The 17,075-nt window shown below is 45.9% G+C and overlaps 2 protein-coding genes across 3 annotated transcripts in view; one reads left to right on the top strand and one right to left on the bottom strand.

Moving 5' to 3' along the window:
• The window catches only part of spdi (split discs), a 35,115-nt gene extending 21,733 nt beyond the window's left edge, over window positions 1-13,382 (top strand). The window contains exon 12 of the mRNA NM_001297820.1: window positions 13,234-13,382. The gene's annotated coding sequence lies outside the window, so the exon portion shown is untranslated. The remainder of the gene's footprint in view (window positions 1-13,233) is intronic.
• vnd (ventral nervous system defective) lies at window positions 312-16,342 on the bottom strand. Of its 2 annotated transcripts, none has more exons than NM_001042788.4 (3): window positions 15,386-16,342; window positions 4,157-4,815; window positions 312-2,107 (listed from the first exon to the last, which is right to left on the bottom strand). In NM_001042788.4, exons 1-3 carry the CDS (start codon window positions 15,502-15,504, stop codon window positions 1,152-1,154), a joined length of 1,734 nt encoding a protein of 577 aa, NP_001036253.1. In that variant the 5' UTR covers window positions 15,505-16,342; the 3' UTR covers window positions 312-1,151. The 2 variants fall into 2 exon arrangements, with proteins under 2 accessions (NP_001036253.1, NP_476786.2); NM_057438.4 differs by lacking the exon at window positions 15,386-16,342 and adding an exon at window positions 6,512-7,421 and having other exon boundaries at window positions 644-2,107.
• Between the last annotated feature and the right edge of the window lie 733 nt (window positions 16,343-17,075).

Raw genomic sequence — 17,075 nt, 5'->3', positions numbered from 1 at the left:
TTACGGTGCCAATCGCAGAACGGTAGCTAACAACCATAATCAAGACCATATTTATTGTTTGTCCAACATGTTTATAAGCCCGGCGATACGTAGGCCACCACCCCACGGAATGCGGGAGAGGGTGCCATTTACGATCCCATAAAGTGCATGGGGCAATAACTCTTATAACATAACAAGTAGGTTTAGTGCATTGATCAATAAATTGGTCTTTCGGTTCTCATGGGATCTTGGTCTTGTATGCATATGTATATTGTTATTTAATCGGTCCTTTATCCGAGTTTAAGTTTTGGCAGTAAAATGAAATCGTTTTGCTTTAATGTATGTAATTGGTTTTTATTAAATCTCTGACATGTACTTTGCAGTTCGTAGTGTTGATTTGCTTTGTTGTGCAATTTGGATACATTTGCCGTCTCCGCAGCGTACTGTCTTTGTTGTTTGTTACAATTTATGAACTCATTACTTGCTATAAATTCAAAGATCGTTTACTCTCTATACACGCACACACGCACGAAAAAAATATGTGTTAGGACTAAGTGCCTATATTATATATGTATTCATAGAAAAAAAAGGCCAATAAGTTTTGTCTAAAAAATTTGAACACTTATTACGCTTGAATTGATTATATGGTATATAGTACAGATTTAGTTGCATATTTCCTATTATTTATTTCTCTTTTGAAATAATCTATTTTTCAGATTTACTTCATTTTTATATTATATTTACACATTTTATCTTTGGGATTGGACTTAGGGCTAAAAAAAAAAAATAAAAAAAATGAATCTACTTCTAAATTTTATGCGACTTAAATGCGCTTGACAAGAGACACTAGTATTATGCAAATTGATTTTTATTTAGAAGGAAATGTAGCTTTCTTTTGTCATGGGCATTGGTCTGATATCCAGGAATGGATAAATTTATGTCATTTAGGTATATATATGATTATATATATGAACTATGTACAGAAACGACTCAAGGATAAGTCCGGGAGACTGAGCGCTAGTAGGGGTTTGTATGTGTTTCAATTATTATTGTATATTCTTTTACTTGGCTTCACTGGGAATCTGGAGGCGTGGTCTTCTGGCTCATCGCTCCACGGGCCTGACTATCCACCTATCCGCCCCCAGTCCCGTGAATGCCAGTTCCTAGCAATATTAGGGCCACCAGGCGGCCCTCTGGGCGTGGGCGTGTGGATGGCCGTGTCCGTGGGCGTGGGCATGAGCATGGGCGTGGGCGTGAAGGCCGGCAGCCGCTGCAGCGGCATGTTGATAGGCGGCCGCTCCATTTAGGGCAACCAAGTGATGGGCGGCGGCATTCTGCATGGCGGTGGCGGTGGCTGATGACACGGAGACGCAGTCGGCTCCCAGTTTGGAACTATCGCCCAAGCAGGGCTTTCCGTTCCTCACCAGAACTGGAACGGCTACCCGACGGGGCGATGGCAGGGCACTGGGGTGATGCGGATGGGTGGCATGGCCGTGCAGTAGACCAGGATGACCCTCGTAGCCCTTCTCGTTTTGCGCCCGCTTCGTCTTGTAGCGATGGTTTTGAAACCAGATCTTCACCTGGGTCGGCGTCAGGCGGATCAAACTGGCCAGGTGCTCGCGTTCCGGGGCACTCAAGTAACGTTGTTGTCGAAACCGACGTTCCAGCTCATATGTTTGCGCCTTGGTGAACAGGACTCGTCGCTTCCGTTTCTTATTTGGCAGACCGTCGGATCCATTTGCATCCCCGCCGCCACTGCCGTCGGCGTCGTCCACGTCGTCGATATCCTCCTCGATGCCATCTTCGTTGAGGCTATCGTCGTGACCACTGCCTGCTCCGTTGATCCCCTCGGCCTTCAGGCTGTGGTTATTGTTGTTTGTCGTATTATTATTGTTGTTGTGTAGGGCATGGGCCGTCGGAGCGCCTCCGGCACTTCCATTACCAGAGGATCCATGGAGGGTGTGCAGGGCGTCGCCCACGGATAGTGCATCGCTATCGGCCGACCGGCTGTAGCTCTTGTAATCGCCGGAAAGGGCAGGCGATGTCTGGCAGTTGGAACCAATGTAGGTGTACGACACTTCCGAGGTAACTGGGGAGGTGCTATCCGGACTGGCGGGCTGCTGGGTACCTGAAATCAAAGAGGAAATCAAGGTTTTGGTTAATGTGCTAATTCTTCGTAGTAGATATATGGCTAAAACCGGGAGAAAACTCCCTTCTTAATATGCTGCTAATTGAGGAATAAATTGCTTGGGATAGCCATTTATTTATTTGCATTTTTCACAATGGTCCTACAGAATGGAAAGGCAATGGCAGGGTGCGAGCCCTGGGTGGGAATTTGTCAGCAATTGAGAAACCTCTTTAGCCGTAAATTAATGTAGCGACACACCCCTCCACATCGTCCAAGTGATCATGCAGAATTCGGGACAAAAGGGGGAAGTCAGTATCGCAACTACGGCAATTGGATTAGGCGCAACATGAAGCTGTGGTCGGAAACGATCCAAATGTCAAATGCCAGATGTATGCACTCCTTATGGTCCGCAGCGTCAAATCAACCCCTGCCCATCCCCTACGAGCTTCACCCTAACAACGCCAATTAGGCGGAGACAAACAGAGATCGCACACAAATACATACAAAAATACATGCCTAGGTGGGTATTCCCTTGTCGTCTACCTGAAACGATCGCTTCGATCTCTCGCTGAATGACTGCTGATCCTGGGCCTGTACTAAAAACCAGCAACCAGGATACTAATGGGACAACGACACAAAAGCCAGACCTCAAACACATCAATGGTAGCCGGGTCTCTTCCGGTTCGCCCCCTTTCGCAAGAGTTCCGAACTTCCAACAGATAGTGATTTAGTGATTTATCGCCGGGTGTGGCTATTTCTGATATTCTGGGGCGGGATCTGCGGTTGCAGAGGTATTAGAAGTGGGCTTATGCCAGTATTCAGGCAACTTCAAACGAGGCATGTAACTATAGAAAATCAAAAAGAAGCCCTTTAGTTCTTCCTAGCTTTCGAACTTTTGGATATAGTGCTGCGAAGGCAGCATTCCAAAGAATCGGAACGCGTCCTATCTGCATTTCTATTCCTATTGCAATGTATTTCATAAAATGTCTTCTAATGTGTGTATTCACCTGCCCGGGGTGATGTCCCCGTGGGACATTGATAAAACAACAAATGCAAGGGTCGTAGGAGCTCCTAATGCTCGCCTATCAGCTCCCACCGAGCTAGCCGCATTTGCCCTGCCACGGAAGCCATGCGCTCACCATGACAACTCAACAAATTAATAACTTAATATAATCAAAATGACTCTTCCTCGACTCCTTCACAGCTGTGGAAACTCCCAAAAAAAGAGCAGAAAAGAGAAAATAAAAAAACGGCAAGTGGGCAGCAGCTATAATTTGTAGCTAAACAATAAAGGAATAATAACAGAAGTGGGAAGGGATGAGGCGGAAGTGCGTGCCATAAATTTCCAGGATGAGAAATGTTTGGGCCGCAACAACAAGAAGCGATCGAGCGGGCAGCGATTGAATGTCCTGGCCGAAGGACACGAAGGACGTCAACTGCCAGAAAAACAACAGGGCTAATCCTCAAGTGTGAAGCGCATACAAACTATTAGTCATGATTAAAGGGGAAGCCCAACCCCTGCTCCTTGATTCCCAGTTATATACCCATTTCGATCCGCAGTTAACTGCCAACGAAAATAAAACACAACAGGGCCAGAATTAAACAAAGCTTGTCACACCCTGGAAGCACGTGAATCCGTCGAGTCCACAGGGTATGCAAATACAGCTGCCTCATCGCTCGACTGCTTCAACTCTCTGGCTCTCGGGAGCAGTGAGTGGTTAGTTACGGAACAGTATCATTAGTCGGCCAGTTAATCGGGGGTTAAATGCAGTCGAAAATTGTAAATTTCTTAAAGGGAGCTTCCTGCGGACTTCATTGATGAGTCTATTTTGAAACCAAGTTAATTCGTTGCTCTTTTGCCTACCCACGATTCAAAAGGATATTTGTTTGGGATCCAAAGACTTGCTTACAACCTGCCATTTAAGTGTTGCTTCTTCAAAAAGCCAACTCTAACTTGGTTATTGATATGGCCAGGAGCTATCTCCTGGAAATGGAGCAAATGAAAATGGATACATGCGTATCCATTTATGAGTTGAAACATTCGCTCACCGTATAGCTCGTTCTCCTTGATCCACGCACTCCTGCCCGAGTGCTGCAGCATGGTTTGGGCCATGTGGTGGTACGAGGACATCTCGTCGCCAAAGCTCCCCGGGAAGTTCTTGGGCAGGTTGGGCAGATATTGGCCGGCGGCCACAGCAGCCGCAGCCGCTGCATTGTGGCTGGCCAGCAGATGGGCGGCGGCTGCATTGGCATGGGCGTGGCTTTGGGCTTCGCCGCTCTGATGGTGCGCCAAAGGGAGTGGGGCCACCGCCTGCTGATGGTGCTGCTGCGGGAGGAGGAGGTGAGGGTGGTGGTGCTGCTGGTGGTGCGGGTGCTGTTGCTGCGGATGGCTAGGAGGGGCGTGATGCTCGGTGGTGCTGTGGTGATCCGCTTCTCCCGCTCCTCCCCCAGTCCCGCTGCCATTGTGGTGCTCGTCCGCGGAAACGCCCGCTGGCGTGGGCGACAGCGCCGAAGGCGAGGTGTGAGATCCCTGGCCGCGATGTCCACTGGTGGACTCACTGGCCGAGTGGTGACTCAAATCGCTGCCATGGTGGGCGGCAGCAGCGGCGGCAGCTGCTGCATTCTTCAGCTCAGAGCCCTCCAAATTCAAGATGTCCGATATATGGAAGCCAGAGCGTTGGGACGACGGCACCTTTGCATCGAATAAGCTGCAAGGAGATCAATATGTTAATTCTAACTGAACTTCAACACTAAAAATTTGAGTTAAATGTTTATTTCTCATTTCAATTGAGCACTCGCCTACAGTTTTAAAGAAAAAAAGGCAAAAAGCATACCAAAGATGAGTTGTAATAGTTTTTCTTGAGATTCTGTGTAGTTTCTTAATTGTCCCGGCAAATTGTCATATAATCGAGTGATTAATGACTCCCCGAGTATAAAGATGGCTCCTTAGAGGACGTGGAACGATTTTTCCCTGTTTCATGCTTATTGCAGCGACATCCTGTGTCAATCGTGTGAATGGCCGGAAGGTTTAACAAAAGGAGGTCCCTGTTGGTCGGGATATGCAAAGGAAACTACCTGCACTACCTGTAGCGCTCTGACTTTCACAGATTTTTGCACTTGCCGTTGTTAAGAAGATAAGGAGGTGGGGGGTGTGCATCCTGCAGGCATGCTTCGGAACCGAAAACGCGCACATTTCCCCCGGAATTAACTTTGAATAAGTGCACCCAAATCGCTGGATTATTGACACCTAGTCCCGGTCAGACCCCGAGTTTTGATTTGCCTAATACCATCAACAATTAAACGCAAATCCGCCTCGTAAGGATCGCAGCTACCTGGTCGGGTCAGTGCAGGTCAGCACAGGTCAGCAGGGACTCTTTACGGGTCGAAACAGGTCGTGCCACATGTTGGCGCAAGTTTGCTTGCTTCCGGTTTTCCCATTTCGAGTTTTCCCGAAGACCCCGACTCGCGAATTTCCCACGCTATGGACAGGCTACACGGGCATTCCCCGTCCTCCTGAGCGGAAATCCCATTGCCAGACAGTGTGACGCCAGTATCTCGAAGGCATCTGAGTCCCATGTCTGTCGTACACATGTCATTCCCGATTGGGGTTTCCCTGGCTCTCACCTACGGGAATTTCTAAGCCAGGGTCGAACAACAAGCCAGAATTTCCCAACCGCCATTCGCCAGGACCTTGAGTACTTGCCAGATCAAAGAGGCGGGGAATTATACCCTGTGTCCTGTACTTGCGCGCTGTGCCCGCTTGGTTAATTTAAAGAGCTACCAGGATTAGCCGGACAAGTCCATCAGCTATATGGGATCTAAACACTAATATGGAGGCAGAGGCTCGCAGGGTGTGATTTTAAGTCGGAGCTTAGGCGAAGGCAATTGCAAAGTATGGCTGGTCTTGCGTATTCTGCAGATTCTGCTTTCAACGCCCAATCTTCCAAATTATTAGATTAGGAGAATTAATTAATGGTCTTGCGTATTCTGCAGATTCTGCTTTCAACGCCCAATCTTCCAAATTATTAGATTAGGAGAATTAATAGAAAGACATAGAAAATTAATCGGGAACCCAAAACCTTGAAAACCATATCTGTTTTTTACAAAGTGGTCAGCCATGAAAGGCAAACGTATTGTCGGTGGTCAGTAATTTTGTTTCAATCTGAGGCATGTCCTTATTATCCATATCTTGGCCAGATCCATGCCATCAAAGTGTTACCAATGCTTAAGCGTTTATAAATAGCCCACAAAACAGAGGTCATAATTAGAAGAACTAGAATGGACTTGTGTCAACGTATCACCAAAATATGCTTTTCGTAACCAAGACATATGAATCATAGGTTTGTGTTCACCACTCCAGAGGTATCAATGTTTTAATTATTCCATTGGAATCCTTGTGCTTACCCAGGCAAAGCGTTTCGCAGGGCCGCCGGATAAAAGGCGGCTGGTAGGAGGGCGTGGTTCCACGGCGGCAGCAGGATGGGCGACCAGGGCAGAAACGGGGCCGCTGCTGCGGCGGCCACAGCCGCCGACGATGGAAGCATAAGACTACTCATGCTGTGGAGCCCCGGAAATCCGCTGAAGGCGGCTGCACCCGTCGGAATGCGGAGCTGTTCGGGCGCCAATCCGGAACTGGAACTTGTGTTCGTGGGCACGGTGGTGCTGGCGGTGCTGAAGACTGCGGCGAATCTCTCGTGATCTCTGTCTCGCTCGTGCCGTTCCTGCCGCTCCTTGCGATCCTCCCGGTCCTCTCGATCCTCACGCTCCCTCTTCCGCTCCAGCGAGGGCGTTGAGGTGCGCAGCGGGCGCTTCGGCGTGGCTGGGGAGGACGGACTCACCGTGATAGCGCTTTGGGGCGATGCGGGCAAGCTGCCAGCGCTGCCCAGACCGCTGCTGTTGTCCCGCTCGCGATCTCGATCCCGCTTTGAGGGGGTCCTCTCCAAGGACGCCGACGTGGTCATATCGCTTTGCGATATCGGGGAACCACTGTTTGATTTACTACGCTGCGACGCGGGTGGCGGCGTGGGCGGACTTTTGCGTTTCTCCGCCACTTTGGAGCTTTTACGGTGTTCGGAGCACGGAAAAAAAATATGTTTATGTGTAGTTACTGGGTAGCACTGCGATGAATTAAGCGGGTATCCTGGTAGGGCAACTTAAATTCCAGACATAGTTCGATTTAGGCTTAAGTTTAAGTTTATCACCGGGAAAGTTCGATAGTTCAAGGGTCGCGAGTCGTTTCTCGATTTCTCAGTTGCACGGGTCCGCGGAGCAGCGCACTCTACACATTCCAAACTGAAGTGTCATCAACAACTAACGAGGCATCAAGAACTCAACACGAGTCCAAGTCGCTTCAGAACAGCCAATAACCAAAACCCAACAACCAACGGCAGAAAAGTACCAGGTCGTATGCTCGGGGTGTCTTTGGGTATCACTATGTATGTGGTGCATATCTGTATCTGCATCCCTCTGCCATTGGGTACATAACGCAGATACTCGGATAGTCGCACACACACACACACATACACAAACACACACACGCACACAGCCAGACTGGAGAGACTCTCGGCTTTGTTGGGCGCGCTAAGTGGCTTCTTATGTCCTTTTCAACAAGGATACGGCAACAATGTGAGTGGCCTATTCAACCACCGAGAGAACCAACCACCATTCGTCGCCAGAGCGAGACGTACGATGTGAACCGAGTCCTTATGCCGCACGTCATCCCGCTCTAACTCTTTCCTGTTGCTTTCTCTGCCGCTCTCAAGAGTGCCACTTGAGTGAGAGTGTGTGTGTGCTGCAGCCTCTGTGTATGTTTGCTTGTGTGTGCGCGAGAGTGAGTGTGGATGCGAGGCCATTGTAGCGCCTCACGAACCTCCTCAGGCACGTCGGATTGACGTTCCCAGATAGGGATTCTGGGATTGGGCCGTTCTCTTCCAGCAGTGCTCTGCACTTGATGTTGTCAGCATTCCCCGCGTCATTTAATTGTATTTATCATTATCAGCTCTCTGCAACTCTGGACTTCCGGAGCGGGAACATCAGCCCCGACTTGTGGCGCCTATGCGGTGGGTCCAAGGAGAGGACAGGACAGGGCAAGACATGCGATTGTGACCGGCATTTAGCACGATAATATCAGATGGTGATATCAGCCATTATCCTATTGAGGAACGAGGGCGATAAGAAAAATTTTCTGGAATTACGCTCTCGCCTTTTCTATATGTAGTTGGCTATTTAAGAATCAGATCAATTCATCATTTAAAATCCCAGTCGGGTTGTAATACTTTGAGATTTTGAGTACCAACCATGATTAGATCTGGGGAGGATTGATCACATATTTGTGATTTTATATTAGTCAGCAACGAAATCTTATTTTGAACCACGAACTATTATTTTAATACTTAAAAGGCGCACTGCGAAAACCCTTTTAAAGGCATTCTCACATTACCATACCGGTGAAAGAACGTTATTTTTGCGAAGGCATTATTTTCTTCTGCCGTGTTAGTGGTATGCTATTATACTTGGACATTTAGTTTACTTCACGGTACGTTCTTTGGGAATTGCAATAAATTTCTTGCGTGCAACGGAACTGTTATAGACCACTTTGGCACTGACATAGGGGCCTTATGTACAAGGAGTGTCGCTGTTCGTGCAATTTGAATTTCGATTTCATACTCGTAAGCCAACTCGTGATTAGTGCAGATCCTTCAAACGCCAATACATGGCGCCGTTCCTTGAGAGGTGGCTTCGGGACACACCCCGGACACTCACAGATAGGGAGAGTGCGAGCGAGGAGGTCGAAAGTAAAGTATGGGAATATACATAATCAGCACGAGCAGTAAACGACAGGACAGACTGAACTGGGGGTATCCGCCCGAGGCAATTGAAAACATGGCAAGAGTCCGTTGGGGCTGGCCCCATTTACATATGGGCTGGGGGCTATATACATATATCAGAATATGCATATACATATATATATATATATATATATATATATATATATATATAAATATATGTTGTGTATATGAAGGAAGCTCCATGATCCCTATCCACGAGCATCCGCCCTCTAAAAGTGGGCACCCCACTGTCGCTCATGACTTCGCACCATTATTCTCCCCATGGGGGAATGGAGGTGGTAAGTGGAGGGGGTAGAATTTTATCTTGTAATAACCTCTGCCGACGACGACGTCGCCGTCAAGTGGGCGCGTCATGGCCGCCTGGCCAATGGGAAGAGCGTGCGAGCAGGAGAGTTATACCGTGCGCACCGTGCGCTGACGCGCATGTTTGGGAAATTTTGGTTACGCCAAAGGACTTTTCGGGGAAATTTCTCCCATGTGCGCACGCCCATCTTCCCGGGCGTTCGTTGTTGGCCATTGTTATTGGGCTTAATAATGATGTTGCATTTAATATCAAAGTAAAACCTTTGTGTGCGTCGCCGTTGTTGTTATGGCTTAGCTTCCGCAGGAAGTTTTAGTATCTCATGGATTTATCTGTGTTTGTGTGGAGCGCTGGCATTCGAATTACACACGAATTCAATTCGATTCCCGCAAAAACTCGTTTGTTTTTTATTGCCCTCTGCTCCTTTATTTGTGTATTTATTTATTTTTGTATGCATGCTTCTGTATTTTCCGCACTTCAAACTACTTTGTTTGTGCTTATTTCTAAGTACAAACAACTTCAATTGTAGCTCTCGTCCTTGTCGTCCTCCTGCTCGGCCTTTAGGGATTTGGGCACTGCCTAGTTTATTTTTATTTTTTTGTGAATACATTTTCAATATATTTGCGTTGCAATGGGTGGAGGTCCACCGACAGCAGAGGGCTATTTGCGGCTGACATACATAAACAGCTATAGAGTTTATGAGAAAAGACAGCAAGATGTTTTCTTCAACTTAAAAGTGTCTACTTGACACTGACTCTCTTATATTTGTCGAAAACTTTTCATCGTCGAATGGTTTTAATTAGCTTGCACTTTGTGTTGCTAATTAGTCGCTGTTTCAATAGATTCTATATCAGTTATGTAAGTAGAAATTCAAAATTAAATGCTGGTTCATAAAAGTCCATCTGCTGGGATCTTTGGAGTCCGCATTAGGATCCTTCCTACACAGTTAGGGCCAGCTGTCCTTTGGCAGTTTGATTTGAAGTGTGACAGTGCTGGCCCAATCGCATTCGCATCCGACAGATACACAATGCACCAAACCACTCGCATTCGAATGCAATAAAGTATGTTGGGTGTCACAAATCGACGCTGTTAATCGCAGGCAAACCGCGCAAAAGACCCGGCCCATACATTTGAGTATATGTGAGCGGGAACTCCGAACATAACAACCCCAATTAAACGCCTCGCCAGGCGTAAAAATCGAGGTATTTGGCAAAAGGTGTTTGCTTAACGCGAATACAATTAGGCGGCCATGTTGCAGCAGCCTCGAGCAGCGTGCCACGAACGCACAGTCACACACACACATGTGAACACTCGGAGCCATTCACAGACATACTCACACTACCACTGACACTTATTCACACTTATTCATTCAGTAATTCATTTAATGCTCGTTTGGCTGCAGCCCCTCCCCCCTCCCTCGCTGATCCCATTGTCATCCATTTTAATTTACCTTCCGGATCTGCCTATGGTCTCCCTTTTGACCTAACCCTCTACTCTATAGCCCTAGAGCTCTGCAGGCCCCCTCCCGCCTTCTCGTCTTCTCGCCCCTGGTTTTGGCCGGCTCCTGTTGTCAATTGACGTCCATGACAATTTCGGGTCTCCAATTCGTTGCGCGGAAGTGATTTACAAAAACCAAAAAAATGGAAACGAGTTTTGCCAAAGGGATTGTGTATTGTTCTCTCGCCGGAAATGCATCATTCACCTATGTGTGTGCACACGAAAAAAAGGTCTTTGAAATAAGTATATGTACTTAACCATAAGTTTTCAGTGTTTAAAAATACGTGTTTTTTATTTTTCGTCATTTTTATTATACTTTGGCCAGAATGATTCGTAACTGCCAGCCCGCAATACAGTCTTGATTTTATCGTATGTAAATTTCGTATCGTATGTAAATTACGAGAGTTGCAGCTGGTGTGATACAGTTTTGCGAAACGTCTTATGTTTAGCATATATAACATTTATATTTGGGAATATGTATTTTAACAGTGTATCTCCCCATCCAAATGCTCTCTCATTGATCCGCAGAGATTGTGTCCTCTGGTCAGTTGTGCTGGCGTGATCCTGTAGCCGTCTATTGCTCTATTGATTCCTGCTAATTTGTTTGCCCAGATGAGAAATGTGTTATGTAAGGGGATGGGTCCTAACAAGAAGGCGTTGCCCGTGCTGTATAAAAGTCAAAAAGGACCTTTAAGATGCGAATGTACTGGTTGGTATCTGAGCAAATACAGCTGGTTATCTGTTTGGGTTTCTTCGGGCTGATCAGTCGGCTTGTCGCTTACATATTTCTTCGGCCTTTGGGGTGGCTTGTGATCCCAAACGACCGAGAGTAGAAGATTTCCATCCTCGAGTCAATCCGAAGTCAATTTTAGTCAATCCATCAGGGGCTTAAGTCAGCTTAAGGATAGACATAATCATTCAGCTGGTCTACTTGATCAGAATTTTACGTTTAAAGTTTTATCTGATAATTAAAAGCCATTTTATTGCTTGCGACAAAAATAGATTCTGCATGCTGCAAGGAAATACAATTCATTTGCAGCTTCCTTTTGTGGCTAATAAAAAGTTCCAAGGGCAACCCGTACGTTGGCTTCAAAAGGTTGGATCATTCACCGGATCATTGGCTAATCGAATAGGATGATGGGCAAGGATGTGTCCCGCCATTGTATCTGCGTTCGCATTTGTGCTCGTACGAGTATATGTATCTCTTGTGCAGCTGTAGGATCTCGGTGAGAAGAGCGCCCCGAAACTTGACAAATGGGTTTTCCGACTGCCTGTCCTGGTCTTTCCAAGTCGTTTTTTGTGCTGCACTTCCCACTGTGTCAGTGTGCCAGATTTTGGGAGTTTAGGGGTTTAGGAGTCTACGAGTTGTCGGGTCAGTTGGTCAACTGAGTTTAGTGCAGCCAACTTCCTTTGCACACTTCCTACTTCCTTCACAGCTGGGCGCCCCAGGTCGGTCAGGAAAACCAGGAAAACAGTCCTGTCGCCGGCTCGGCCGATTCATTCGCAATTTATTCCAAATGCCAAGGCGATTCCCGCTAGCCTAAATGGATAAATGGTATTTTGTATGAATGGCTCAGCGTGCGAAATGACCAGTGCATCGCTTTGTTTGCCTTTGTATTGGTCCGTAATTTAATTTTTTCAAACATCACCTTGGCCATTGTGGTGGTAGATGTAGGATCGCATTCATAACTGCATTCAATTTGGAATGCGTGGGCTCGGGCTCTGATCGCCTTTCGGTTTCGATCTTCAAATGAGCCACATGGTTGGTTGTCCATTCGATTCAATGGAATAATCCTTGCTTTATGCGTACCATTTTAAATTGGCTGATTGTATTTTTCCGGTGTGAGAGTACGAAGACGAAGTGCCCCCGCTTCCTTCCTGCCCACTTGTCGGTAGCACTTCAGTCCATCACATGCTTCGTTAAAGGCCTATCAAACGGAGACTTGAATTCAAAATGCCTGTCGCGGGTGCAAATTTCATTGTGTTATTTTCGCATCCGCCTAGCCCATATAGCGCATGCGATGCCGTCGAGAAAGCCAGCTGACAAACTGGCATTAAATGTCACAAAGTCACGCGTCCTGGCGGACTGAAATGCAACTGCAAGTAAATTGTATGAAATGTATCAATTTCTAGCCGTTGTTTTTCGCCTATATGCATGCTCTTGGTTTGCTCCTCTTTTATTATTTTCCCAACTCCCACTTTATGCATGGCATGACCCATTCCATTTTCCTGGCAAGTGGCCCTTTTTTTTGACAGCGCCGTTTAAGCGAAAAAAAAAAAATGAATTTTCCTCTTATTTGGCGGGTAACAGTTTCCTGAACGAGGACATGCGAACAGAATAGTGGTTGGAAAAGTATTGGAGCATTTGAAAAAATCGAATTACTGCTCAGAGTTTTCTTTTAGTTTTATTGTTAATAAATTAGTTTTATATTTTTGATTAACTCATATTTTTATTAACTCATTTAATTGTGCACTTTAAGGTTTTTATCCGGCCTATGCTCGTCGTTGATGTTCGGGAAACAGGAATAAAAAAAAAATTGGAAGAAATGTATCCACAAGTTGTTCAAAAGCGGAGTTCGCCGCTTGATTGCATTTGAGAAAATTCTTGAGGATACAGAAAACTTTCAGGTAATTTCATATACATATATTACACATTATTTCTCCATAAGAGATTTATAGCGACTTCCGACCGGTTAGCTTATAATAATGCCAATCGAAAGCGGCGAAGACAGGTGATTCGAAGGTCGGATATGTGCCCGCGATTGCTCTGAATTTTTTCTTGTGGGTTTGGGCTTTGTTTACTTCCTGGCTCATCGGTCGTCACCATCGTCGCGGACATGTGCACACATTCCCAGGCATTTGAAGCTGACAACCTTTTATTGCCATGCTCTTTTCGTAGTTTTTTCTGCGGCGCTGTTTTTTATTGTATTTTTTGGTTCTTTTGAAGTACGTCAAACTTGAATGACTTGCTTTGGGGACTCTGCGTTAAAATGAAATTATTTTTTCGAACTTCATATTTCAGGGAGACAAGAGTAGCGCGTCCGCTTTCAGTTGTCCTTCAAGTTGCGCCCTTTCTGCAAAGGGGGTCCGTAACGAAAGGAAAACCCAACCTGCCGTTCGAAGCTACGACGGCAGTCGCAGGGAATTCCGAGATTGAAAGCGGGACTAAGCGCTGGGTATTGGGTATATGAGTTGTACATACATACTCAACGGAGATCCTGCGGTTCATCAATGAACGCGGGTAGCGATCCGGCTCACACATGACATAAAGCACAAATAAATGGAATTGGTTTTATTTGGCAAACAGCATTATCCCGGATTATCCGAGGGTTCGATGCAACGATTATGGACAAACCCAATTAAACCCAAATTTTGCCTGTCGCCTCGTTCTCTCCTGTTTGTGTGATTTTCCAGGTGATTTCACTAAACATGTGTTTTGGTTTTTCAAAAACCCCGCCGTCGGAAAAGGTGACAAAGTGAATATAATGCGCATTGTTGCACTCGGGTTTTGGTTTTTGGCTTGGCTGGACTGGGATGTGGTGCTCTGTGCTGGGTGTTACCATAAACGATACGTATGCCAGCACCTTTCTGCCTGGGCTTACCAACCAGTCAGTCGGTCCGCCGGTGGATGACTATGTGTCCCATCGTCAGGCCATTCACAACGCTGTAACATTGGCTTACGATTGTGCGAAAATCAGGGACTGAGCCGAGAACGGACCTCGTTTCGATCCGGCTCGGTGGTGGCCAATTCAAATTCATTATGTTATATTAAATGTTAATGCGACGTGCCCTGATCCTGCTCCTGTCCCGTTCTGTTTCCGACCGGTGTTTTCTTAGCCCGGCTTGTGTGTTGTGTGTTTTCTTAGCTCATTTTAAATTAAATTGTTTTTAATTGCCTCATCGATTTCTAGGAAATATTGTGACACTTGCATGCAGGTGCGTACGAGTATATGTATAATGTACGGATGCAAGTAACTGCAATGCTCCGAACGATCAATGGAAAAAGGCCAAGAGCATTCGGTAATAATAGTAATAGGTTTCTGTTCGGTTGCACAGTTTTAATATTACCAATTGATTTCACTCGTCTTGAAGGTCTATCTTTTATCAATAACTTAATCCGTTCCCTGAAGATAACTTGGCTTCATTACTACAGATCTAATGTTGCTTTACCAAAATATAATCACAGTGCCCTATACTTGCAATCTCATGTGACCGACCATTCAAGTCCGAGAATTGTGAATGGAGAGATTGTGAACTGTGAACGACAGATTTCTTGACTGGATGACAACGAAAAATGTTTTATGTTCGATTGAGTGATAACGGGGTAATGAATGAATAAAGGCCTTTTGAGTGATGGCAGAGGAGTGGACAATTATAAGCTTGTCAGGTGTTGTCCCCAAAGTGTAACTTCCAATAAAACTACAAATATAGTTGGGCTTTAATCCGGGAGTTTAGATTTAGCTTGTTCAGATTTTCCCAAATCGTAAAACAAAGAATTAACCAATTACCAAAAGATACATATGTATATGTACTCCCATTGGAACTGTGCCCATTCGCCGTCGGCTCATTTTTGATTCGTGATTTTGGGTTCAGAATTTCACAATCCGGGCCGAGACTTTCGGCTGTACTTACTCGTAGACATGCTTGTTGTACTCGTAATCCGTCTGCATGCAATAATCCTGTTGAAACACGTTGTTCGTGTAGTAGCTGCAATCCTCGAAGTAACCGCAATTCGGATTATAATTGCTCATAATTAAGGATCTCGCGTGCGGAAAATCGGAACCGTCGGGAAAATCGCAAGGAATACAGCGAGCGAAACAGTAACAGTAAAAGAAAAAGAAACAGTAAAAAAAAGCTCATACAAATTGAACGTGGGTGGTGGATAGTTAAACTGAATTGCTGGTGGTTCACATTAAATGAATTATTTTATTTAATACACTATTTGTCGTCGAATTATATTTTGTGATGGGTTTTTAATGCGCGATCACTTTTTAATTGATGTGTGTGTAATTAGGCGACGAAGGCGTGATATATTTGATTATTATAAGTCAGCTGCACTTGATCGAGAGTTACATTTTCCGATATGCAGAGGAAGATATATGTATATATATAGCAGATATAGAATTCGGATCGAACCCGGCAGTTGTGGCAGGCGTAGCGCGCGCTTTTTGACTGCCGCTGGCCAAATTCAATAAGCCATAAAAACGTCGTCGGTTGAAAAACAACAATCTGTCCGCGAAAAGAGAGCGTCCGTGTGCGGCCCTATCTCGCTTGCTCCTTCACTGGCTGGCTGTCTATCTCTCTCGCTCTAGAAGCACCGATACGAGTATCACTGCGATCCAGTGCTTTTAGCGACGCGGCATCCAAAAGTGCCAACTGGCGCTGGCGAACTGGCAATGGAATAACCCGGAGAGCCTGGACCCACCGCCAGAAGACTTTGCGGCCTAATGATCTGCTGAGAATCGGAGGACCGGGCAACTGGAGAAACGGAATCAGGCAACCGGATGGATAGCCGTAGAATTTGAGTGGCGCAACGGGGGACTCTTTAAACGGCACAACAATCACTTATTAAAGTCAAATAGGTATTAAGCAAAGCACACGCAGTGAACAGGAGAGCGTCGAAGGCAGCCGAGTTGAACAAATATCAATAGTGTACACAGAGTATCGATAAAGCTATCCCTGTAGGTGTGAGCTGCAGTTATCGCTGCCCCCTGAATACATACATATATTTGTATATGTACATATATGCATACATATGTGTACTATATGTACACATATGCACTTAACTGGGCCGCAGTGATATATTCCAGCCGGGAGATACTCACAACGCCCCAAATCGGGCTTTTCGCTTATATTTGTTCTTGTACCTCTCATTTTTACTGGGTCTTCAGCTGCAGTGCACAGTGGTGCCAAGTGATCGAAATCAGAATTTGTTATTCCGCCATCCCCCTAAGCAGCAATATAATACATATAGAATGTCATGCTTATGAGCAAATTCATGATCTGACATCCTATCCTTGAGCAGTCATATCGCTTCCACCTATCCCATTCAATTTTGCAATTTAAAAAGTAAGCTCCTCCCAAGGAAATTTGTACTAAATCACCACCTAATCCCGCGGTATCTAACCGCAACCTGTCTGCCCGTCGTCCATCGGGACAGTCCGTTAGAGTCAGCACTTCTGAATCATGTTGGTTGCTCTCAAGTGGACGCCTTGCCAAAAGACACTGATGAGCAGGCGATCCAATCCAATCCAATCCATCAGTGAGTGCGGGTGAATAAATTTGTCGAGTGGCTGTCGATAAATATCATAATGGGCGCTCA

The sequence above is a fragment of the Drosophila melanogaster genome, chromosome X (genome assembly GCF_000001215.4).
Source record: "Drosophila melanogaster chromosome X".
In the NCBI taxonomy this organism is placed as follows: domain Eukaryota; kingdom Metazoa; phylum Arthropoda; class Insecta; order Diptera; family Drosophilidae; genus Drosophila; species Drosophila melanogaster.
Note: the sequence above shows the minus strand (reverse complement) of the source record. Positions and strands in the feature narration are given on the sequence as shown.

Coding starts and splice junctions, on each gene's coding strand:
- vnd (NM_057438.4), bottom strand. CDS start 7,068: ATGACCACGTCGGCGTCCTTGGAGAGGACCCCCTCAAAGCGGGATCGA. Junction 4,816..6,511: donor CTGCGAAACGCTTTGCCTGG/GTAAGCACAAGG, acceptor ATCTCCTTGCAG/CTTATTCGATGCAAAGGTGC. Junction 2,108..4,156: donor CAAGGAGAACGAGCTATACG/GTGAGCGAATGT, acceptor CTTTGATTTCAG/GTACCCAGCAGCCCGCCAGT.